Below are 22,279 nucleotides of genomic sequence, written 5' to 3'. Positions count from 1 at the left end.
TGTTATATCTAAGCATGAAGAAAAAGCTAACAAAGAAACAATTGAAGAAAGTGAGATAATATGAAAAAGGAATATACATGGTTCATGGAATGGAAGAATAGTGCAACTGGACTTGGATGGAATAAGGCAAAGCGAACTGTTGAGTGCTCTAATGAATTGTGGGATGAACACCTAGATGTAAGCACTTTGTTGTCATTATTCATTAATCATTTTTAATGCTTTCATACTATGTTACATGCTAATTAACCCTTTATTTCATTTAATTTCAGAGGTGTAATAATCCTGAGAAAGATATCAAATGCAACCATGTGAGGTTCAGAAAACAAGGTGTGAAGCACCTTGATGATCTGCATATATTGTTTGATAAGATACATGTCAGTGGCGCTAGTGCATCCTGCCCTAGAGATGTATCCTTTGATGAGTCAAGTGATGACGATGTGAGTGAGTTAAAAAAAAACTCAAGACATTGATGATGCGAAGCTAGCTGCTTTGAAGAAATCAAAGCTATGGAAAAAAGAAACACAAGGAACACTCTAGTTCTATTGAAGAGAAGGATAAGAAGAGCTTATTCTTTCGACTGTATAAGAACACATGTTTGAAGATAGAAACTGCAGCAGATAAGGTATCCTCAAGTGTTGAAGCTTCATCAGCTCTTCCAACCAATCCAGAGTAGGTAGCATCAGATAAGATAAGACTTATTGGACCAACCATTGCAAAACCTTTGACCAGAGTCTCGGTGCAGGTAGCATCACAAAGAAATACTACTATCAAATTTGGGCAACCTAGATGTTCTTAAACCAACAAAAAGAAAGTTGAATTACACGAACATTTATGAAATTTCCAGTAAATCTGAAGGAACTGATGCAAACATAACCTCAGTATCGGGAAAAAAAAGCAATGGACAAGTAGCCAGAGCGATACTTGTAGTTTTCTCATATTTTACGCAGGAGAGTTGCGTATCTTTGTATTAAGAAGAAAGTAATGTTAATTTTACATTGCGGCATACGCACACGGTTCAATGAATCACTAGGCGATTATACAAATAAAATGCAGACTAATGCACGCTAGAGAGCTATCTGATCGCTAGCGATCCTACTGCAGCCGGCCATCCCAAACCAGCCATGTGCTTGGCGCCAGCGCTGATCCATAGCTGGCCTTCTTCCAAGATGAAGCTCCACAACCGTGCAGCAGAATTGGCCGGTCGCCTGTCGAAGACTCCTTTCCTTCTAGATTCTCCTAGAAATTAACATGAACGTTGGAGTCCATGCCTTTTTTGTACAAGCTGTTCAGTCCCACTCTCTTTTGCAGCCACTAGTCGATCTTGTCACTTCCAAACAAGGTGCTTGGTTTTGTATGTTAGCATTGTGCTTACGGCATACCAGACCTGTTGGGTGTATGAGCACTTGCAGAAGATGTGATCTGCTGTCTCAAGTTCCTGATCGCAGAGAACACAGGCAGCGGGGTCTTGCAAGCCATGCATGTGCCGCCTATCCGATGTCCAGGGGCGTTGCCTGTGTTAGAGTGCGCAGCGAAATCCAGCTCGACTTACTATACCCACGAGCCGACGCCCCACTAGGTCTAGGTTTACTGCAGCCCACAACAACAAGGTCTTGGACCTAACTCAACCCAAAAGACTAGCTTGATGAGTGAGGTCTGCCCCCACCTATATGTTGTGCTCCCACAACATTAATTTCCGATGTGGGACTAAACCTAACAATCTCCCCTATCACACATCGGGCTCAATTCTTCTATCACATACAACCCATGTGATCTCCCGAAGACGTTATTTCAAGCCCCGAATCCAACTCTCCAGTCCTGAGACAAAGCCACATGAAGAACTTGACCTTCAAGGGCACCAAGCTTTCCAGATTGGTCAGGCGGCATGTGGCTCCCTCGAAAAACATTCTGTGGGCACTGTTGCAAGGTGAGAACACAAGAGAGACCATTTGTTTGGCGAGCAGGGCATTGGAGATCATTGCTTTGGATATTTTCGTTAAGAATGGATAGAAAAGCAATAATATACTTTGCTTTTAATTTAATCTCCTATTCTTGTGTCCTCTTTTCCCCTTATTTGTCAGAAGCAGCGTAGCTGCGCTGCGAGTTTGTAAAACCAGAATGCTGTGTGCTCTTTTGCAGAGGCATGAACATTTCCATTTCTAAAAGAAGACGTTCGAGGAGTCCCGTCTCCAGGAAACCACATCCTCGGTTCCTATCCTGAGCTGGATCCTGTCCACAGCTTGCCAAAGCTCAAGGTACTGTAAAATGGCGGTGACTGTTAGCTGTCCGATAATATCCTGAATCCTTGTCGTGTACCGCTTTAGCTACTATCCTCCTCTTCCTTGTTCTTGGCCTAATTAGTTTGCAGAGATCAGGAGCAATCACACATGGGGACAGCGGGCCATTCCATCTATCTGTCCAGAACAGCGCCAAATTGCCGTCACCCAAATGGACGTCAAATGACGCCTGGAACATTTGTTGAACTATCGAGTCATTGCCGAACTCGATATCCAGGTGCTTCCAAGGCCTATTTGCATCGGTGCTTGTAGTTTCCTCATGTCAACAGACTGCTCTGGATTACTACTGATTCCAAACTCAAACACAACTGTCTACACATGCAATTTGGCCCTCGGACCGAAGAAGGAAAGGAAGACAATGATTGCCTGCTGATGAGCTTAGCCCAACAACCAGAAAAGAACATTAGCAGCAGATATTATTTCCAGTTTCCTAGAATAGAGCGCCTAGAAAAGCCTAAACAAGAGAGAGAGAGAGAGAGAGAGAGAGAGAGAGAGAGAGAGAGAGAGAGATCATATAAAACGTATGGTTAAAAAAAAGAGATGGTCTTTTGTTTTCAGATTAGGCCGTCCTTAGATACTGTTTAGAGAAAAAGATCTTGTCAAAATAATTATTGATTCTCCTATGTCCTATCCCTTAACTGTGCAAAAGCATTTTTCTTGTAGTGATAATTGACCTTGTGTATAATTCTTAGTGACTAATGAGTTATTTAGAGAGAAGACATCGACAACCGTACCCTTGAGCTTATCCATTGGTGTCATAGATTCAGGTCCATCCTTGATCCCCTACAACTCAACACCAAAATTTTGGTGTTCAGAATTTGATCGATCTCTTGATCCCCTAACTCAACACCAAAATATACAATGATGGAGGATCAAAACAACCATCCTTGGAACAACAAAGACATAACTCGAGGGTAATGAAAAGGATGAACTGATGATGACAGAAGTTGTCATCTTGGTGATGACTGATGACTAATATTTTGGAGTAAGCATGGGAAAAAATGGGCAGAGAAGTTTTGTTTCGATAAGATTAGAAGTCACATGTATTGGATTGATGATGAGGTGCTTCATTTTTTAGTTTTGATTATGGTTAATACATTTACAAACATCTTGTAAATTTCAAGCATCAAGATGGAACACACGACTTATTAGCAGCCAATAGTTTCGCTGCAGTTCTTCAATCATTGGGCGTGAACAAACAGAAAACACTCGTATGGATGGATGCAATGGACAAAACTAATTAATAACAGGGCAGATTTGCAACAAAAAACACAAGAACTCGATCAAAATTTCCAGCGAATAGATTCCTCGATCCATGAACGAGGGACTAGAGTCTCGAAGCAGTTGAGCCCATCCAACTCCAGGGCGAACCGCGGTTTCAGCTGTTGGTGCTTGGTAGCAATCTTCACGGCAGCACCGCTGGTGAGCTCCATCTTCACCTGCTGCCTTTTGCTGCTGCTGGCATCTGCAGGTACCTGCACAACTGCTACTGCAGAATGACAAAGTAACAGACAACTGTTTATACTTCAGATCAGGGTGCAGGGTTTAGGAGAACATTTCAGATCGAGGTAGTAGAAGAATAAGAAATTTAGAAAACCATGCTCTTGAAACCGTCGCTGGCCACCGGCAAAGACAATATATCTGTAGAAGCCATGAGGGCTGTGCAAGGCAGGCTAAAACTGAAGTACTGAATCACTGTTGCCTTGTAATTTCACTCTATTACCGCACAATTTTCGACATATAAACAGCATAGCAATGGCCTCTCTCTATATAGCTTCTCATTCTAGATAGTATGGAAAGAGAGGAAGTGTTGTTTCAGTGCCTAGCTTAGGATGAGGATAGGGCTATCTTCAGTATAAGAGCCCTGGTGTCATTGACTCCACGTAGTTCGGCCCTGTGAGATTTTGTAGTCTAGCAAAAAAAGCAAGGTGACAGCACTGTTGGATCTTCTTATCCTCTTGAAGGGCTTGTGCACTTTTTCCTGCTGTCATGGATTATATGTAGATGGTGATGCATGGCAAATGGCAAGCAAGTATTCAGATAAGACCAGTTTAGAATATAGGTACTCTTTGTATTTTTCATGTGACTTCCTTCGGGTACATCATTTACACATAAATTAAATATTGTTAGAGTTTCACCAGTGCAAATGTTGGAACTAACTGGAAGTAGCAGTTTTCAGTTAATGATATATGTATAATTATGCAGCAATTAGTACGACTAATTTTCTTAATATGATTTCATAGAATGCAGTTGATGAGGTGAATGGATGGTTGGAATCCTCCGGAGCTACTCCCTCCATTCCAAATTATAGGTCATTTTAGCTTTTCTAGATGCATAGATATTATTAGACATAGGGTATATCTAAGTATATAATAAACCTATGAATCTGAAATAGCTAAAACGAAACTGAGGATGTACTTACCATGTCTTCTGGCCCGTTGTCAGTTGATGCAGGTGAGTGACTACAATTTAGACTCTGGCCCATTGTGTCACTCAGACAGATCCGGGAAATATTCTTATATTTCGAAACGGGCCTGGGCCTAGTCGGTCACCCGTTGCAAAAGTGTAAGGCAAAACTAAACCCAGCCCATCCCGTCCTGATTACTCGTGAAGCCCAGCCCATCCCATCTTTCAAAAAGAAAAACTAAACCCAGCCCATCCTGATTACTCTTGAAGCCCAACAGACCCAACTTGGCTACATAGCCGAACCGCCGCAGAACGGAAGAGAAGAGCATCATCTGTCTCGAACCCTAGCCGCCTGTCTCCATCCCCCTCTCGTCCGCGCGACGACGACGCAGGTATTGCTCTCTTCCTCCCCTAGGATTCCCGAGTTCCCCATCGAATCCGTCGTTGCTCGGTGGCATCCCAGCCCCAGGACTGATCCGCTTCGCGCCCCTGCTTCCGATTCGGTTTGTTTGTAAGGTTCTGTTCGGGGGATTTGTTCGTCGCCGACTCGCCGGCGGCCAAGATGAGGCCGGTGTTCGTGGGGAACCTGGACTATGACACCCGCCACTCGGAGCTCGACCACCTCTTCTACCGCTACGGCAGGATCGAGCGCATCGATATGAAGTCAGGTCTGCCTGCCATTGCTTTTCCCCCTTCCATCCGTTTGCTAACCACGATCTACTGTCGTCTTCGATTTCGGTTGGATATGAGCTCATTGTGTGCCTCGACACTTGGATTGATGTTTGAGTTTCAATAAATAGAACAAAAAAAAGAGAGAAAAATCCCCTGAAAAGAAATATAATAGATGAGGGAATGAGAATTGATGAGAATTGTCCTTCCGATAATGATGTACTACTACTGTGGCCAGTGAGTCTTGGTCAATTAATTAATCTGTTTATTTACTATTTGAAGTAATTCGTTTCTGTTACAATCTTTTTATGTTTTGATGACATATTATGTCATGATGAAATTCTGTGCTGCCAACAAATACGCTTTTAAACTGGGACTGAAATTGAAGTGAGTAGGAGTTAACCTAGAATATTTTGTGGCTTTACTATACTTGTGTAACATCTACTTCATAGAGCACAGAATTGCACATATGTCTTGCCCCTATGCGATGTAATGCAGTTGCATTGTGTGTATGGTAGGGACAGATGTTTAAATGTTTACTGTGGCGCAGGAACTACCAGGGCAAACATAGCTCCCCCGGGGCTCCTCAACTCCTGAAATTCCTTCATTCACTCACCCGGCCATCATTTCCTTCGCTTGAAACCATCCGTTCATGTGCACTGCTGTACACCGTTACTACTGCTCGAGCATGTTTAGCGGAACTCTGATTCGTGCCATCCAACAGTACCATCATGCCATGCGATGCCACAACTAGAAGTATCACCAACATGACAACGTGCTATGTGTACTGTATTTGATAAGCAAAGAGTTCCGTTTACAGCGAAGCATGTTCAATGTCTCCAGTCATAATTTCTTACTTTGGATATAAGTTGTTCAACTCCATGTTAGCTCTCATCATGAATGGAATCTACTACTCTAGTGCTCTTCATACCATCAGAATTATGCAGGTGCAGTACCTTTCTGATCCTTTTAGGTTTGGATATACTGATGCATTGAGTTTGTTGTAAAGCAGAAGTGAATGTCTTGTCTGTGATTGTTGGGACATTGGTTATTCAATTTCTACCCATCTGACTTGAATCTTTACATTTGTAGGATTTGCTTTTGTTTACTTTGAGGATGAGCGTGATGGTGATGATGCCATACGGGCTCTTGATGGTTATCCCTTTGGCCCTGGGAGACGCCGGCTTTCAGTGGAGTGGTCACGGGTAATCTCTTCTAATGTTCTTGTGAAACTGTCTAACCTGACCCCTGGTGTTCAAGCTTGGATTAGCTAATGTTTGTTCCATATCATGCAATAGTCAGATCACTTGATGACTTACTTTTTTTTGTTATTTGTAACAGGGTGATCGAGCTGCGAGACGTGATGGCAACAAACCAGAAGCAAACACTAAGGCCACTAAGACGTTGTTTGTCATTAACTTTGACCCAATCACCACAACAGTCGGTGATATCGAAAAGCACTTTGCACCATTTGGGAATATATCAAATGTTCGGATAAGGAGGAACTTTGCTTTTGTCCAGTTTGAAACACTGGAAGAAGCCAGAAAGGCTCTTGAAGCTACTCATGCTACGTAAGCATCCTTCCCTTGAAGTTATTGTTTCTGTGCAGTGATTTTCACTTTTGCCAAGTAATCAGCGGAGCACAATTTGACTTTCACTGACTCTGTATTTGGGGAATGTTTATCTCTGCTATAAATTGTAAAGAAAGGTCTAAATATTCCATTTATTGTGCAAGACTGCAAGTTACTGAAGAATGGTGCTACTTGAAAAATTGGCATTGATTTTTCTATGTAGTTGTGTACAACTATATCATTTAACAGTAGTCATTAAATCATGTTGTTATATCTTTGATGTACCGTTTCTTTTGAAGGAAGCTTTTTCTTTGTGCTCTTTTGCACTGCTCCTATGTAATAGTGATGCTTATGAATCTACTGCTCTTTTTCACAGCACGCTTTTGGATAGAGTGATTTCTGTTGAGTATGCCTTTAGGGATGATGGTGAAAGAAGTGACAGGTATGATAGCCCTAGAAGAGCTGGTGGCTATGGTAGGTGCGGGGATAACCCATATCGCCGTTCTATTAGCCCAGTATACCGCTCACGACCTAGTCCTGACTATGGTCGCCCACCAAGTCCTGTATATGGTTCATATGGCAGGAGCAGAAGTCCTGTTCGTGATCGCTATCGGAGGTAATGTCCTTTGTTTATTTTCACTAGTGTGCATGCTTGCCCTGTTGTCCATGTCATGAATGTCCCAGGACTCCTGAAGCACTCTTCACGTGTTAGTTCTTGTGTTCTATGATGTAGCTAAGTGATAAGTCGGTGGACATAATTTTGATTTAGTATGTTTGTGTAATTCATGTTTTTCGTTACCTACTTCCTTTGTACTACCTTGGTCCTGAAAATGAGGGAGTGCATAGCCATAATCCTAAGAGAGAATTCCCTATATAGCACTGGAAAAAAAAACTTGGTTCCCTATATGGCACTGAAAATTTTTGTCTTCCCTAATTGGCACTCAAATTTTTCTTTGGTTCCTTTCTTAGCACTTTCGTTAGATCCGTTAGCCAATTCTGTTAAAATACACTGTTGGAGATCTTTGGTGGACCAAAATACCCCTAACCTGAAACCCCACACAATTGCTCGCTCTGCTTAATCCCCGACATGCTCACCCCCGCCCATCTCGATCCCGACCCCTCTCTCGGCCATTCCCTCCTCTCTCTTGTTTCCCCTCGTTCCTTCACCCAACCCTAGATCTTCATGGGGCAGCCGATGGCGGCTACCAGCGCCTAGGGCTCGACTGCCGCGGCTGAGCGGCGCCGGCGGCGCTTCGTCAACCCGCGTGAGCTCTGTCCAACTGCGGCGGTGACCGGAGAAGTGCTGCCCCAAGGTGCAGCCATGCAGATGCTGACACTATCGCGGGAGGCGGCGCGTGGTCGCCAGTGCGGATCTCGTTGGGGACAGGCGCGGACCGTCGTCGCGGGCATGTGGATGTCAGCGGCATGCTATCGTGGATGGGCAGAGCGCCCCTGTGCCCCTGTGGCTGCCGGCACGTCAGAGGCCCTGTGCTCCTGTGGAATTTCTCCGTTCCTTGACGCACAAGCACGACAGCTGGGGAAATAAAAACTGTAAAGATAACGTATTGTGGAACCGGCCATGACAGCACACCGTGACTAGTAGTACGGCCATGGATCGTTCATGTTCAAACCTAAAAAAAGTATTAAACAAGGAAAATTAAGTGCACCTGTATTAAACAAGTATTACTGGAACTTGAACACGGCTGTTTGGAATGCACTATACTCCCTACTCCTGACTCACTAGATAAGATAAGGGGCAAAAATGCCTTTTCAGGTCATTCTTAACAGCAAAGGTAACAGAAGGGCCAAGAAAGGAACTAAAGAAAAATGCCAATTAGGGAAGACAATATTTTACAGTGCCATATAAGGAACCAAGTTTTTTTTTTCCAGTGTTTTATCGGGAATTCTCTCGAATCCTAAATATTTCACAATGGAGGTAGTAGTAGTTATAAGAATCAGTCATTGTCCTGAAATTTTGAATACTGAATGCAAGTTAAGGTTTCATTGAGGCGCTAACCTGGTATTCATAGAGTCTCCTACTCACAAAATTCTATTTCTGCATGCTTTTAGCTCTCCTTTTAGCATTTTGAGGTGGTGTCCTGTTATCTGATGAAAACACATTTGTATCTGCTGCAGATCTCCTGGCTACCGATCGAGATCTCCGCCTGCCAAAAGGAGAGCTTATGACTAATTCAGAACCGTCTCTGCTACCTGGGGCTGGAAGCTTGTATCCGCTCTTTCCCAATGCTATCAACTAGTAGCAAGAATTTTCTGTGCCTGTACTGGAGCGTTTTGCCTCAAGTGTCTTGAACTCCTGTGTTTTAAAGTAGACACCTTTAGCTATGTGCCTATGTAAGAGAAAGTTGTCTTGAACTCCTGGGTTGGCCGAGTCGCTGGTAGGGAGGCTGACCCAGGTTGCTCAGAGCTCGCATGGTTATCTCCTGGGAACTGGTTTCGGGCTGAGTTTCACCATGGCTCGGTGATTGTTTCTGAGATGACTACTGACGTGCCTCGTGATATCCTTATTTCGTCCTGGCCATGCTCGGTTTACTGCCGTCCTAGGGACTGCAATTCGCACCACCAAAAGTTGCAATGATTGCTGGCAACTTCATTCCAAACAAATGGGGGTGTTTAGGAGACAGGGGGTAAATTTTAGTCCTGTCACATCGGATGTTCGGATGCTAATTAGAACGACAAAATATGAGCTAATTACAAAACTAATAGCAGAACCTCTAGGTTAAATTGCGAAATTGTGAGATGAATCTATTAAGTCTAATTAATCTATCATTAGCGAATGGTTACTGTAGCATCACATTGTCAAATCATGGACTAATTAGGCTTAATAGATTCATCTCGTGATTTAGTTTAAGAGTTGTGCAATTAATTTTGTAATTAATCAATATTTAATACTCCTAATTAGTGTTAGGGGTTAAATTTGTGCCAAACACCCTGAGTTCAGTGTGTTGATGTGAAATCGGATTTCCATAGGAAGCAATCAGAACCTGAACCTGATATAGGTTTCATGGTGTATGGGGTATACACTCCTTTCCAGGGTCAGCTGGCCTCCTTGCTTGACAGTTGACGCCCTGCCTCTGCCGTATCCGGTGCAGCCGGCACGCTCTGACGAAGCTGTGCTCTACTGCGGACCTGCTGCTCTGCCTGTCGAGAGAGCGCGCGCCAGGCAGCCGTACTGGGAGGGAGGAGAGGGTTAAATTTTAGTCCCGTCACATCGAATGTTTGGACACTAATTAGAAGTATTAAATTTAGACTAATTACAAAACTAATTACACAACCCCTAGGCTAAATTGCGAGACGAATCTATTAAGCCCAATTAGGTCATGATTTGACAATGTGGTGCTACAGTAATCATTCACTAATGATGGATTAATTAGGCTTAATAGATTCGTCTTGTGATTTAACCTAGGGGTTCTGCAATTAGTTTTGTAATTAGTTTATGTTTAGTCCTCTTAATTAGTATCCGAACCTCCGATGTGACCTAAGAATTTTTCTGTTATAGCATCTTGTAGACGATTATTGCACTTGCACTGTCATGAAGTTTCTGTGTCACATTTCTTCGACAACAGATGTTTGGACCGCTGTCTGTACGAATTATGCTTGAAGCCATCTTATTATGCTGGAAGCTTGTTTCAAGCTACCATGCTTCGATCGATAAAGGTTCGACAACATATGCATTGCCTCGTCCCTAGGTGAAAGAAAAGAGCTGCGGGCCCATGTGTCTCTAAAGAAACAACAAAAGGGACAACTGGACCAAAGGAAACGAGATTGGCGTCGAATGAATTCAGTTCTTGGTCTTTTTTATTTAATTCTAGAAACATCGTTGTCACACCCGGTTTTAAAGGTAAAACCGAATGCTACCTATATGTATGCCAGGATCAAGTTTCATACATATAGTGACATCATAAGTGAATAACAGCAACAGTATCACGTAAAAAGATACAAATAAAGACTTACAAACCATCAGAGATATACAGCTTAATTATGGAAACGGAGGCTCCAAACTTCACAGGCAATCGACTGGGGGTTGCGTACGCCTAGAACTCAGCACCATCTTCACAACAACTTCATAGCAGCTTCTTCTTCTGAGGAACGTTGTTTATAGCAAGAGTGAGCACTTGTCGTACTCAGCAAGTGTGAGGAGAATATGAATGCAAGGGTTAAACAAGGAAAGGCTGACCGGTTGACTGCATTAAGCATTTTTAGTTGGTCAAATTTTATTAGCACCTGATTACTAAGGTATAAGTATATACCAACCCACACTTAATAGAAACATAACCATAACATAAACCACAATTTAAATCCATCTTCAAGTATATTAATCATGTGAGGGTCCAGGCCGCTCTTAACCGTGAGCACGGCTGATCGATCAGTTTTACACTCTGCAGAGGTGGCACATCTTTACCCACAAGTCGCGTAAAAGTTCAAAAGAACTTTAGACCCAACCACGCTTGTGCTGATCAGGCACAATACCACACTTCCGAGGTGTGATTGCATAGGGACGCTACGAGGCCTTTACAAAGATTCATTAGTCAGTGGTAACCCGCTAAGGTTTCGGTGTCTGGCGTGCACCACCCATCCCAGGTAAAATGCAACGACTCAGTCCCCCCTCTTGCCTCATCACGAGTAAGGTCACCCCAGACTAAGGTTTCTAATTAATCAGCCAAGACCAGAGCCATTTAGTCTTGTGGTAGCACTGTTTTCCTGGGTGGTTCTCCAAGACCAGAGCCATTTAGTCTTGTGGTAGCACTGTTTTCCTGGGTGGTTCTCCATGTTCCAATTAATCACAGTGATCTTGTATTAAAGGAAGGTGTAGCATAAATAAAAATAGGTTCATCATCTTTGTTCATTAGAACCACCATAACCCAAATATAGCAGCTAAGCATAGCTACCCAACAGAAAGGTAAACCCAGGTTGGCAAGGAATAATCATAAAAACTATGCAAACCTTAATAGGACCCATCAAACTTAATGCAAGCATATGCAATAGTGATTAAATAAAGTTATTGGGACAAAAGCACAAGGACACACTTGCCTTTCTCCAGCGACAAGTTACTTCTTACTGCTCTTCGGCTCTTGCTCTCTTGAAACTCTTAATCTTCAAAGCTTTCGAACAGCGATCCTTCTACTCGAAGCAATCACCGGCACAGTCATACAAGCAAGCAAACAAATACAACTAAGAGCAGTACACCAAAACAAAAGGAAAGCTTTAAAAGAGCGTACTAACGACAATGCTCGATCTAAGGTCACGCGAACGTAAGGAACGCTTAAAACGGAACTATGGTTGAAAAGATAAAGCTATCGAGAGTTTTGAGTTATAAAAGAAAGATAAGAGCTACAAGCTTTATTTATTTTAGTTGAGAAAAGCAATTTAAAGATATTTCACAGAAATATCCTTAGTTAGAATTAATCAAGCCATGTTTATATTTTCATAAGAAAAGGCGGTGCAAAGCTTAGTCCAATTTTATTTATAAATATTTGAGTACAATTTATGCAAATTAAACATTTAATTTTAAAAAAAATAAGATACATGTAGACATCTAAGCGTATAGCTTTACATCTCGAGTTCAACTAAGTAGATTAAATTAAAAACACATTTATATTTATAATTGCCAAATTAATATTTAATTATGAAAACTCGAGATATAACCTATACAGATTTTATTTAGAAAACAAATTGAGTAAACATTAATCAAATTGAATTTAATTTATGAAACGCCGAGGTATAACTCTAAGTGGCTTTTAATTGGAAGAATTATTTAGATAGGCATTAACCCAATTAACTTTAGTTTATGAAAAACCGATATATAACCTAATTGGCTTTTATTTAGAAGAGGGTATGAAGTAGGCATTAATCAAATTAACAATTATTATGAAAAACGATGTTTAACACTAAATAGATTTTATTTAGAGAAGAACTCGTTTGTCAGGCATTAATCAAATTTAATATAAATTTTATTTTCAAAAACATGTGTGAAGGAAAACATTACCACTAACGTGTAATTTACATCATTATGAATCTAACACAACTTGAACGGATTAAAACGGAGCTAAAACGTAGATTCTATGGGTTAAACAAGGTTGTAGGGGCCTAAACATAATTAACCGTAGACCTCAGGGGTTAGCAAGGAAAATTTGCAAGACACCAGGAATAGTGCTCGCAAATAATAGAAATAACAGGGTTAGATCCAAAAGATTGTGAGGCTCGGTTTAAATTGAATGGGACCGGAAAGATCGAGGGGTTTTCTGTGAAGTTGCCAAGACACAAGAAAAAGATAATTAATTACCTATTTCTTCCGAGATATATTTGCAAAATTGGCTTGTCTTCTTCCTCCAGACTGCATCACGGATGAAAAAGATCAGATGAAAACGGCAGGGGCATGGTGCAGCTCCTGGCCGGCGGCCTGCCGGGGCTCCGGTGCGGCGGGGGCTCGGGTGGATGGTGCAGCGGTGGCCGGGCTAGGGCCAAGGCACGGCCGGTGATGGCGCACAGGCGGCGTGCGCACGCACAGCAGGTCACGGTTCCTGTTGCACAAAACAGGAGAAAGAGAGAGGAAGATGGGAAAGCCGGAAACGAAGCCCGATCTCGCGCATGAACGGCAAAATGGAACGATATCGACGAGGCGAACAAGATGGTGTGCTCACCTTCGGCAAGAGATGAACAATGGCGGCGGAAAAGCTCGCCGGAGTTGGGGAAGACGACGGAGCCGACATCGGATTCATGCAATCCACCACACCACAGCGTAGAGCTCGAAGAGAGGAACTCCACGGTGGTGTCGGTTTTCGCCGGAAGTCCACGGTTTCGCCGGAAAAGCTCGCCGGAGTTTGACAAAGACCGAACTTTGACTTCAGATCTACGGAGTTAGGAGATGCAACTCGTAAAAAGGTTTGCAGATCTGAAATCCTCGCGTCGAGACGAACGCGGTGATATATATATACGCCACACTCGGAAAAAGATATTTTCGAGTTGACTTTTTGTTTTTCGGAATTTCTGAATTTATTTATCTGCGCGAAAACAATTCCAGAAATAGCTGGACTCGTTTTCTAAAGCGAGAAAAATACCTAGAAAATTCCGAAAAATCTGAGATAAATCTCAGAGATGAATTGGGATGCAAGGAATCCAAATAAAATACTTGGAGCTCGTGAAAAGGATTCTAGAGCCTTCTAAAAATTAGATTTAGCTCTAGAAAAAAGGAGAATAATTTCCAGAAAAAGATGGAAAATTCTCACAAGGGTCTGGGCAACGACTAAACACATTTTCAAACTTTTTCACTCAAGAAACACTAAGATGCAGCGACATGAATGCACAGACATAGAATAACATTATTAATTTATAAAAGCAAACAATTATTTTTCCTATACTAAATTTCCTGTAAAAGAAAATTAAATGTTGGGAAAATTTTAAAATTATGAGAAAATTATTGTTTATTTATTCTTTTTATTCACATCCTGAAATTCAGAAATTTCAGGGTGTGACAATCGTGATCCTCATTATAATGATGGGATGAGAAAATAGTATATTACTCTTGTATGACGAGCCAAATGAAGTCGATTTAATTTTTCAGCTTACTCTTTGTATGAGAAAATAGTATAGTACTCTAACGGAATAAGTAGTTTTGTTTTAGGCCCCAAACGGATCATACGAAGGAATTGGAATCTATTTAATGGAGTAGATTAATTTATCTTGAAATGTGGTGTTGGGGGAATTAACGACCCTCTAACACGCACTTAAAGAAACAAACATGAAGGCCCAGGCCCACCAAAGCGTGATCAAATCTCCGCCTCGCCCGACCCCAGCGTCAGGATCGGGAACGCCCGACCTCCCTCCGCAAGGTCTCCGCCTCGACCGACCGCGCCACCAGGGTCGGGACCCCCGACCCTGTACCGCGCAAGTTCCGCCTCGCCCGACCCCGAGCGAAAGGGTCAGGCGCGTTGAGGGCCACGGGGTCAGAATCCCCCTCGGATGCGATCCGCGTAAACAGGACAAATCCTGTGGGTCCCCCCGTCGGCCTCACCATAAATGCGCCACAGAGCTGGCAGAACGCGGGGCGACCGCGCCCCTCACGCAACCCGGCGCAAGTACCCGTGCACGACCGGCCTGTGCGAGCTACAGTGCCGGCGGCCAGTTTCTATTCGTCGCAGGGTACTCATGACCTACGACGACCGGAGGCAAGCTAGGAGCGGCCCCGTCCACGGGTCCCGCACGTCCTCGGGCCCCGCGCGAACGGCAGTACAGGCGTGAAGCTCCCCCTCTCTACAAGCTATCGCCAGAGCGGCGGTATCCACCGTCCTCCCTAACGGACGGCAGGGTGACGACGAAATCCCCTCATCATGATCTATCCTGATACCTACGAACGTCGAAGTAGCTACCTGCGAGGAGCTGCAACACTTGGCATCTGGCGGCCACCCCTTCGAGCATGCACGACGGCACGCGTTCAGGGTCGGCAGGACGTCGGGCGCCATGGGCCCCTGCCCTCCTTCCCACCAGACCTTTTTTACCATCTCACTCTTTTACCTTTTATCTGGTCCCAATTGTAACTCCGGCCGGCCCCTTGCGATATAAAAGGGGAACCTAGAACCGGGGGGGGGGGGGGGAGGGTGATCGAGGAATCGATCGGCAGACCAAGAGATCAACACTCCTCCTAAGAACACGAAAAAGAAAAAGAGACCTGGGACCAGTCCCTCTCTCACCTTTCTGTAACCCCCTACTACAGAATCCCCGCGCGGGCAACACGAACATCCCCGATACTGGACGTAGGGCTCCCTTTGCCCGAACCAGTCTAATCCGTGTCTCCCGTGCAACCATCTGAGGCTCACGCGCATAAAAGAAATTTACTAGTCTAAGTCCTGATCCGCTGATCTTGACAACGACAGTTGGCGCGCCAGGTAGGGGACCTTTGCGCGTACATCTCCAAGTCTCAGATGGCCAGTCACGATAGCAGCTTCGCTCCGGGCTCCCTGATTCGCTTCGGGAGCCTGGACTTTCTGGCCACCGGAAATGGGATCGAGCTGATCCCTGTCCATGTCCTGCCCGCTCGTCCCGCTGCCCTGGGCACCACCGCCAGGATGACGGCGAGCGGCCGGATGCCAGCCGGAAGGGCTTCACCAGAAGGATGGCCCTTCGGGCTACGCAACGCCACGGGTGCTTACGGCCGCCCCCTAGCGCGGTCCTTCACCACGTCACCCGCGAGCAACGAGCTCGCGGGCATGGCAAGGACGGTCTCCGACGCTGGCTCCAGCAACGAGGATCCACGCCCCTCGCGCGAGTGCTTCATGGCTGACGCGCACTCCGAGGGGTCCAATGGCGATGGTGCCGAGGGGAGGCAACGGCCCCCCCCTCGCGCGCCGCAGCTACGACCGGGGCCCTACCCAGGGCACCGGAGGGCTCTCTGCAACCGGAAGCGCACATGGGCGCACGCCAAGAAGCAGAGCACCCCCGCCACGAGGGGGGAGCACGACAACGAGCGCGCGACGTCCAGGAACGCATCTGTGCGGATGGAGAACGGCCACCGCTCTTTGCCCGCGCCAGCCAGAACGTCGCCGCCGCGGCGGTGCTGCTCCGACAGCTCCCCGAGCCGGCAACGCCTGAGGAGCGACGGGCACGCCAAGAGATGCGTAACCTACTCGAGTGCGCCGCCGTCCAGCAGGCGGAAAGTTCGGCGTCTCGACAACGCGGCCAGAACGCCAGTAGGGCAACGCGGGGCGCCCCCCCAGAGCGGCGGGGGGAATCTGTCCATCAACCCCTTCCGGAGGCGAATCCAGCTGCGACCGCCCAGCGAGCACCGCCACTCGCGATAGGCGAGGCCCGATCCATCCACCAGCGCGTCGGTCCCGTTCGCGACGCCCGCGATACACTGAACGCGCGGAGACGTTCCCGCGCGGACAGGGCGGACGGGGCGGACCGTGGCTACCACGTCCACCGTGGCGGACGCTACGACAGCGGGGAGGACCGCAGTCCGAGCCCTGGAGCAGCTGGACCTCGGGCCTTCTCTGCGCGCATCCTGAATGCGCCCTTCCCGCCGCGCTTCCGGCAACCTACGAGTGTGGCCAAATACTCGGGGGAGACTAACCCCGGAGTATGGCTCAGCGATTACCGGCTCGCATGTCAGGCCGGCGGGGTGGACGATGACCTGTTCATCATCCGCAACTTACCCCTGTTTCTGGCAGACTCCACGAGAGCCTGGCTAGAGCACATCCCTTGAGGACGCATTCGTAACTGGAATGACCTGAAGGAGGTTTTCGTAGGAAACTTCCAAGGGACATACACTCGCCCTAGCAACTCCTGGGATCTCCGGAGCTGCCGCCAGGGGGCGGAAGAGTCCCTCCGGGATTACATCCGGCGCTTCTCCAGAAAGCGCATCGAGCTCTCCAATGTCGCCGACGCCGACGTCATAGGAGCTTTCCTAGCAGGGACCTCTTGCCGGCCCCTCGTCCACGAACTAGGGCGCCGAGGTCCACGAACCACGGAGGAGCTCCTCAACATCGCCACTAGCTATGCCTCTGGCGAAGAGGCTGTCGGAGCGATCTTTGATCGTTCCAAAGGCAAGGCGAAGCGGGAGGAGGACGCCGGCGAAGGCACCTCCAACCGCCAGCAACAGAAGAAGAAGAGCAAGCAGCGGCGCGAGGCCCCCCTCGTGGCCGCAGTCGAACGCAAGCGAGGGCAGCCGCCCCCCGAGGGCGCACCCGGCTTCTTCGACAAGCTGCTCGAGGGACCGTGCCCGAACCACGAGTTTCCCGTCAAACACGCCTACAAAGACTGCAACCTCATGAAGAGGTTCTTCGTGGGCAACCCGGTGAAGGGTGATCGGAAACGGAAGCCCGATGAGGAAAAGAAGGGCGACGAGGAGAAGGAAGACGGCTTTCCTAAAGTGGACGGCTGCTTCATGATCTTCGGGGGCCCAGCCGCGTACGACACCAGGCGCCAGCACAAGCTAGAGCGTCGGGAGGTGTACGCCGCCGAGCCTGCGACCCCGACTTTCCTCGATTGGTCCGCGCCGGCCATCACCTTCGACAGATCCGACCACCCTGGACGCGTCCGGCACCCAGGGCGCTATCCTCTCGTCGTCGACCCCATCATTGGCACGACGCGTCTCACCAAGGTACTCATGGATGGGGGGAGCGGCCTCAACCTCCTCTACGCTGAGACCCTCGATGCCATGAGGATCGACCGCTCCCATCTCCGTCCTAGCAAGGCCCCCTTCCATGGCGTTGTGCCAGGGAAGCAGGCGACGCCCCTCGGGCAAATCGACCTGCCCGTCACGTTTGGGACCCCTTCCAATTACAGAAAGGAGGTCCTCACCTTCGAGGTGGTGGGCTTTCGCGGAACCTACCACGCCATCTTGGGCCGCCCATGCTACGCGAAGTTCGTGGCAATCCCCAACTACACCTACCTCAAGCTCAAGCTGCCGGGACCCAACGGAGTCATCACCGTCGGCACGACCTTCCAGAAGGCATACGAGTGCGACGTTGAGTGCTGCGAGTACGCCGCGGCTACCACCGTCTCGGGCGACATGGTGGCCCAGCTTGAGGGAACCGGTGAGGACCGGTCCGACGCCAAGCAGTCAGGAACCCCCTTCGAGCCCACCGAAGGTATCAAAGAAGTCCCCCTCAATCCCGGTTGTTCCAGCGGAGGGGTGGTGCGAATCAGCGCAGCCCTATCCCCCAAATAGGAAAGCGCGCTCGTCGGCTTCCTCCGCGCAAACAGCGATGTCTTTGCGTGGAAACCCTCGGACATGCCAGGCATCCCGAGGGAAGTCGCCGAGCATTCCCTGAACATCAGGGCCGGCTCTAAACCGGTGAAGCAGGGCTTGCGCCGTTTCGACGAAGAAAGGCGCAGGGCCATTGGCGAGGAACTCGAAAAGCTCCTGGCGGCCGGCTTCATCAAGGAAGTACACCACCCCGAGTGGTTGGCCAATCCTGTTCTTGTACTGAAAAAGAATGGGAAATGGAGAATGTGTGTCGATTATATTGGTCTCAACAAAGCGTGTCCAAAGGATCCTTTCCCTTTGCCACGCATAGATCAAATAGTCGACTCGACAGCCGGGTGCGAAGCACTCAGCTTCCTCGATGCATACTCCGGCTACCACCAGATCGCGATGAAAGAGGCCGACCAGCTCGCCACCTCCTTCATCACCCCCTTTGGCCCCTACTGCTACGTTAAGATGCCATTCGGCCTCAAGAACGCGGGGGCTACCTTCCAGCGATGTATGCTTAAGTGCTTTGGAGATCTCATCGGGCGAACCGTTGAGGCTTATGTCGACGACATCGTGGTCAAATCCAGGAAGAGCGATCAGCTTGTCCCCGACCTGGAGCTAGCCTTCGAAAGGCTAAGGGATAAGCGTATCAAGCTTAACCCAGAGAAATGCGTGTTCGGTGTCCCAAGGGGCATGCTGCTAGGCTTCATCGTCTCCGTACGCGGCATCGAGGCGAACCCGGAGAAGATAGCGGCCATCAACGGCATGGGGCCGATCCGGAACATGAAGGGAGTGCAGCGCGTCATGGGATGCTTAGCATCCCTAAGCCGCTTCATCTCGCGCCTCGGCGAGCGAGGACTCCCCCTCTATCGGCTCCTGAAGAAATCCGACCGCTTCGAGTGGACCGGCGAGGCGCAGGAGGCGCTTGACCGGTTCAAGGATCTCCTGACGAAGGCCCCAATCCTGGTTCCGCCGGCCGACGGCGAGGCCCTCCTACTCTACGTCGCGGCGACCACCCAGGTGGTCAGCGCGGCCCTAGTGGTGGAGCGGGAGGAGGAGGGGCATGCTCTCAAGGTGCAACGCCCGGTGTACTTCATCAGTGAGGTGTTGTCCGAATCCAAGTCACGATATCCGCAGATCCAGAAGCTCGTCTACACCGTCCTCATCACGAAGAGGGAGGATCGCGAAGTGGGCGGTTGAGCTTATGGACCAGGGTATCACCTACGCCCCCCGCACCGCCATCAAATCCCAGGTACTGGCCGATTTCGTGGCCGAGTGGACGGAGGTGCAAACGCCACCGGTGGCAGAGGAGCAGGAGTTTTGGACGCTATACTTCGATGGGTCGCTGATGAGGGCTCGCGCCGGAGCGGGCCTCGTTTTCGTCTCTCCGCTGGGCTTACGCATAAGGTACATGATTCGCCTCCATTTTCCTGCATCCAACAATGTCGCTGAGTATGAAGCCCTTCTCAACGGGCTTCGCATCGCCATCGAGCTGGGCATCCGTCGACTGGACGTCCGAGGCGATTCCCAGTTGGTCGTCGAACAAGTCATGAAAGAATGGAGCTGCCATGACCCGAAAATGGCCGCCTACTACAACGAGGTACGTAAGCTCGAGGACAAGTTCGACGGGTTGGAGCTCAACCACGTCGCAAGGCGCTTCAACAAAGCCGCCGACGAGCTCGCAAAGGCGGCGTCTGGCCGGACGCCCGTCCCCGACGGCGTCTTCGTTAGCGACCAGCTGAAGCCTTCGATCCGCTACCCGGAGCCAGCAGGGGTCGGCGAGGTATGCCCAGCCTCGGGGTCGGGATCCGAGCCAGGAGAGGTCGGCAATACGCCACCTATCCTGGGCCCGAACACCAATCCCGAGGGAAACAACGCCGCCCCACCCGACCCGGCCGCGGAAGCCAAGCCCTCCGACCCAGCGGTTATGGAAATCGAGGCGGGTCCCGCGGCGGGGGCCGACCCCCTGACCAATTGGAGAGCCCCGTACCTCGAGTACCTTATCCACGACGCGCTCCCAACTGACAAGACCGAAGCCCGCAGGATCACGCGCCGAGCGAAATCTTTCGCCATCATCAACCAAGAGCTTTACAAGCAAAGCCACACGGGGATCCTCCAGCGCTGCATCCCGATCAAGCAGGGAAGGGCGCTGATCCAGGACATCCACGCCGGGGCCTGCGGTCACCACGCTGCGCCAAGGACGCTGGTGGGCAATGCCTTCCGGCAAGGTTTCTACTGGCCAACCGCGGTCGCGGATGCTACCCAGGTAGTCCGCACTTGCGAAGGATGCCAATTTTTTGCCCGCCAAACCCATCTGCCCGCACAGGCGTTGCAAACCATCCCCATCACGTGGCCGTTCGCGGTCTGGGGGTTGGATCTCGTTGGACCCTTCAAAAGGGCGCCCGGGGGCTTCACCCACCTACTCGTCGCTGTCGACAAGTTTTCCAAATGGATCGAAGCAAGGCCTGTGGCGCAGATCAAGTCCGAGCAGGCGGTACAATTCTTCACCGACATCATCCACCGCTTCGGGATCCCGAACTCCATCATAACCGACAACGGTACGCAGTTCACCGGAAAGAGATTCCTCCAGTTCTGCGACGACCACCACATTCGAGTGGATTGGGCGGCAGTTGCGCACCCCCGCACGAACGGGCAAGTCGAACGAGCCAATGGCATGATACTCCAGGGTCTCAAGCCACGGATCTTCGACCGCCTTAAAAAGTTCGGCGGACGATGGGTTGCGGAACTCCCAGCCGTCCTCTGGAGCCTGAGGACGACTCCCAGCCGGGCGACGGGATTCACCCCGTTCTTCATGGTTTACGGGTCCGAGGCCATCCTGCCCACCGACTTGGAGTACGGATCACCAAGGGTCAAAGCATACGACGAACAGGGAAACCAGGCGTCGCTCGAGGACGCACAAGACCAACTCGACGAAGCGCGAGACGTAGCCCTCCTGCACTCGGCTAAGTACCAGCAGGCCCTACGGCGTTACCACAGCCGCAGGATACAAGGCCGCGCCTTCAACGTTGGAGATCTAGTGCTCCGCCTCGTCCAGGACAACAGGGGTCGGCACAAGTTGACTCCCCCATGGGAAGGCCCGTTCATCGTCGCACAGGTGCTACGGCCAGGCACCTACAAGCTGGCAACTCCCGACGGGCAAATCTTCAGCAACGCCTGGAACATAGAACAGCTAAGGCGCTTCTACCCATAGCTCTTGTTTATAAGTTATACATAGCTTTGCCCCCGTTTTCGTTTAAGCTCAGGGGTATCCGACCCTGGCCTCGCTCCACGGTCGCATACCCCTCGGGGGCTACCAGTTTTGTTCTTCTGCTAAAAAGAAACCCTGAGCCACCTTGGCTCAGGTCTTTTCGTTTAAGCTCAGGGGTATCCGACCCTGGCCTCGCTCCCCGGTCGCATACCCCTCGGAGGCTACCAGTTTTGACCTTCACGAAACAAGAAGGCCTTTTCTTTTAAGCTCAGGGGAATCCGACCCTGGCCTGGCCCCAGGATCGAACACCCCTCGGGGGCTATCAGGGGCTCCGACCCCAGCCGCTAGGCACCGCCAAAAAGAAAACGTTTTTTCTTCTTTCGGAAAACCGGCCACTCCCTTTCGAAAAACCTTTGGATACAGA

The 22,279-nt window shown here is 48.8% G+C and overlaps 2 protein-coding genes and 2 long non-coding RNA genes across 4 annotated transcripts; 2 read left to right on the top strand and 2 right to left on the bottom strand.

Moving 5' to 3' along the window:
* Positions 1-3,416: 3,416 nt before the first annotated feature.
* LOC111257876 lies at positions 3,417-4,194 on the bottom strand. The gene is made up of 2 exons (XR_002678474.1): positions 3,892-4,194; positions 3,417-3,783 (listed from the first exon to the last, which is right to left on the bottom strand). It is a non-coding gene; the product is annotated as an uncharacterized LOC111257876 (long non-coding RNA).
* Positions 4,195-4,984: 790 nt separating this feature from the next.
* On the top strand, positions 4,985-9,459 carry LOC101760211 (serine/arginine-rich splicing factor RS31). The gene is made up of 6 exons (XM_004974967.2): positions 4,985-5,092; positions 5,217-5,368; positions 6,462-6,574; positions 6,711-6,940; positions 7,317-7,556; positions 9,077-9,459. The coding sequence occupies exons 2-6, from the start codon at positions 5,263-5,265 to the stop codon at positions 9,129-9,131; spliced, it is 744 nt and encodes a 247-aa protein (XP_004975024.1). The 5' UTR covers positions 4,985-5,092; positions 5,217-5,262; the 3' UTR covers positions 9,132-9,459.
* A 2,514-nt stretch (positions 9,460-11,973) lies between these two features.
* Positions 11,974-13,643, bottom strand: LOC111257811. The gene is made up of 3 exons (XR_002678368.1): positions 13,600-13,643; positions 13,242-13,479; positions 11,974-12,079 (listed from the first exon to the last, which is right to left on the bottom strand). It is a non-coding gene; the product is annotated as an uncharacterized LOC111257811 (long non-coding RNA).
* Positions 13,644-20,253: 6,610 nt separating this feature from the next.
* LOC111257896 lies at positions 20,254-21,426 on the top strand (the record flags this gene model as incomplete). Its single annotated transcript, XM_022828227.1, has 3 exons — positions 20,254-20,430; positions 20,515-21,027; positions 21,214-21,426. Coding segments are annotated over 3 exons (903 nt in total), but the record flags the coding sequence as incomplete, so codon positions are not given.
* Positions 21,427-22,279: the final 853 nt, after the last annotated feature.

The sequence above is a fragment of the Setaria italica genome, chromosome VII (assembly GCF_000263155.2).
Source record: "Setaria italica strain Yugu1 chromosome VII, Setaria_italica_v2.0, whole genome shotgun sequence".
NCBI classification, from domain to species: Eukaryota; Viridiplantae; Streptophyta; class Magnoliopsida; order Poales; family Poaceae; genus Setaria; species Setaria italica.
Note: the sequence above shows the minus strand (reverse complement) of the source record. Positions and strands in the feature narration are given on the sequence as shown.

What these genes read in the sequence shown, in the direction of transcription:
- LOC101760211 (XM_004974967.2), top strand. Translation starts at nt 5,263, where the DNA reads ATGAGGCCGGTGTTCGTGGGGAACCTGGACTATGACACCCGCCACTCG. An exon ending in GCGCATCGATATGAAGTCAG is followed by an intron (nt 5,369 to 6,461) that starts GTCTGCCTGCCA and finishes TTACATTTGTAG; the next exon opens with GATTTGCTTTTGTTTACTTT. An exon ending in GTTCGTGATCGCTATCGGAG is followed by an intron (nt 7,557 to 9,076) that starts GTAATGTCCTTT and finishes TATCTGCTGCAG; the next exon opens with ATCTCCTGGCTACCGATCGA.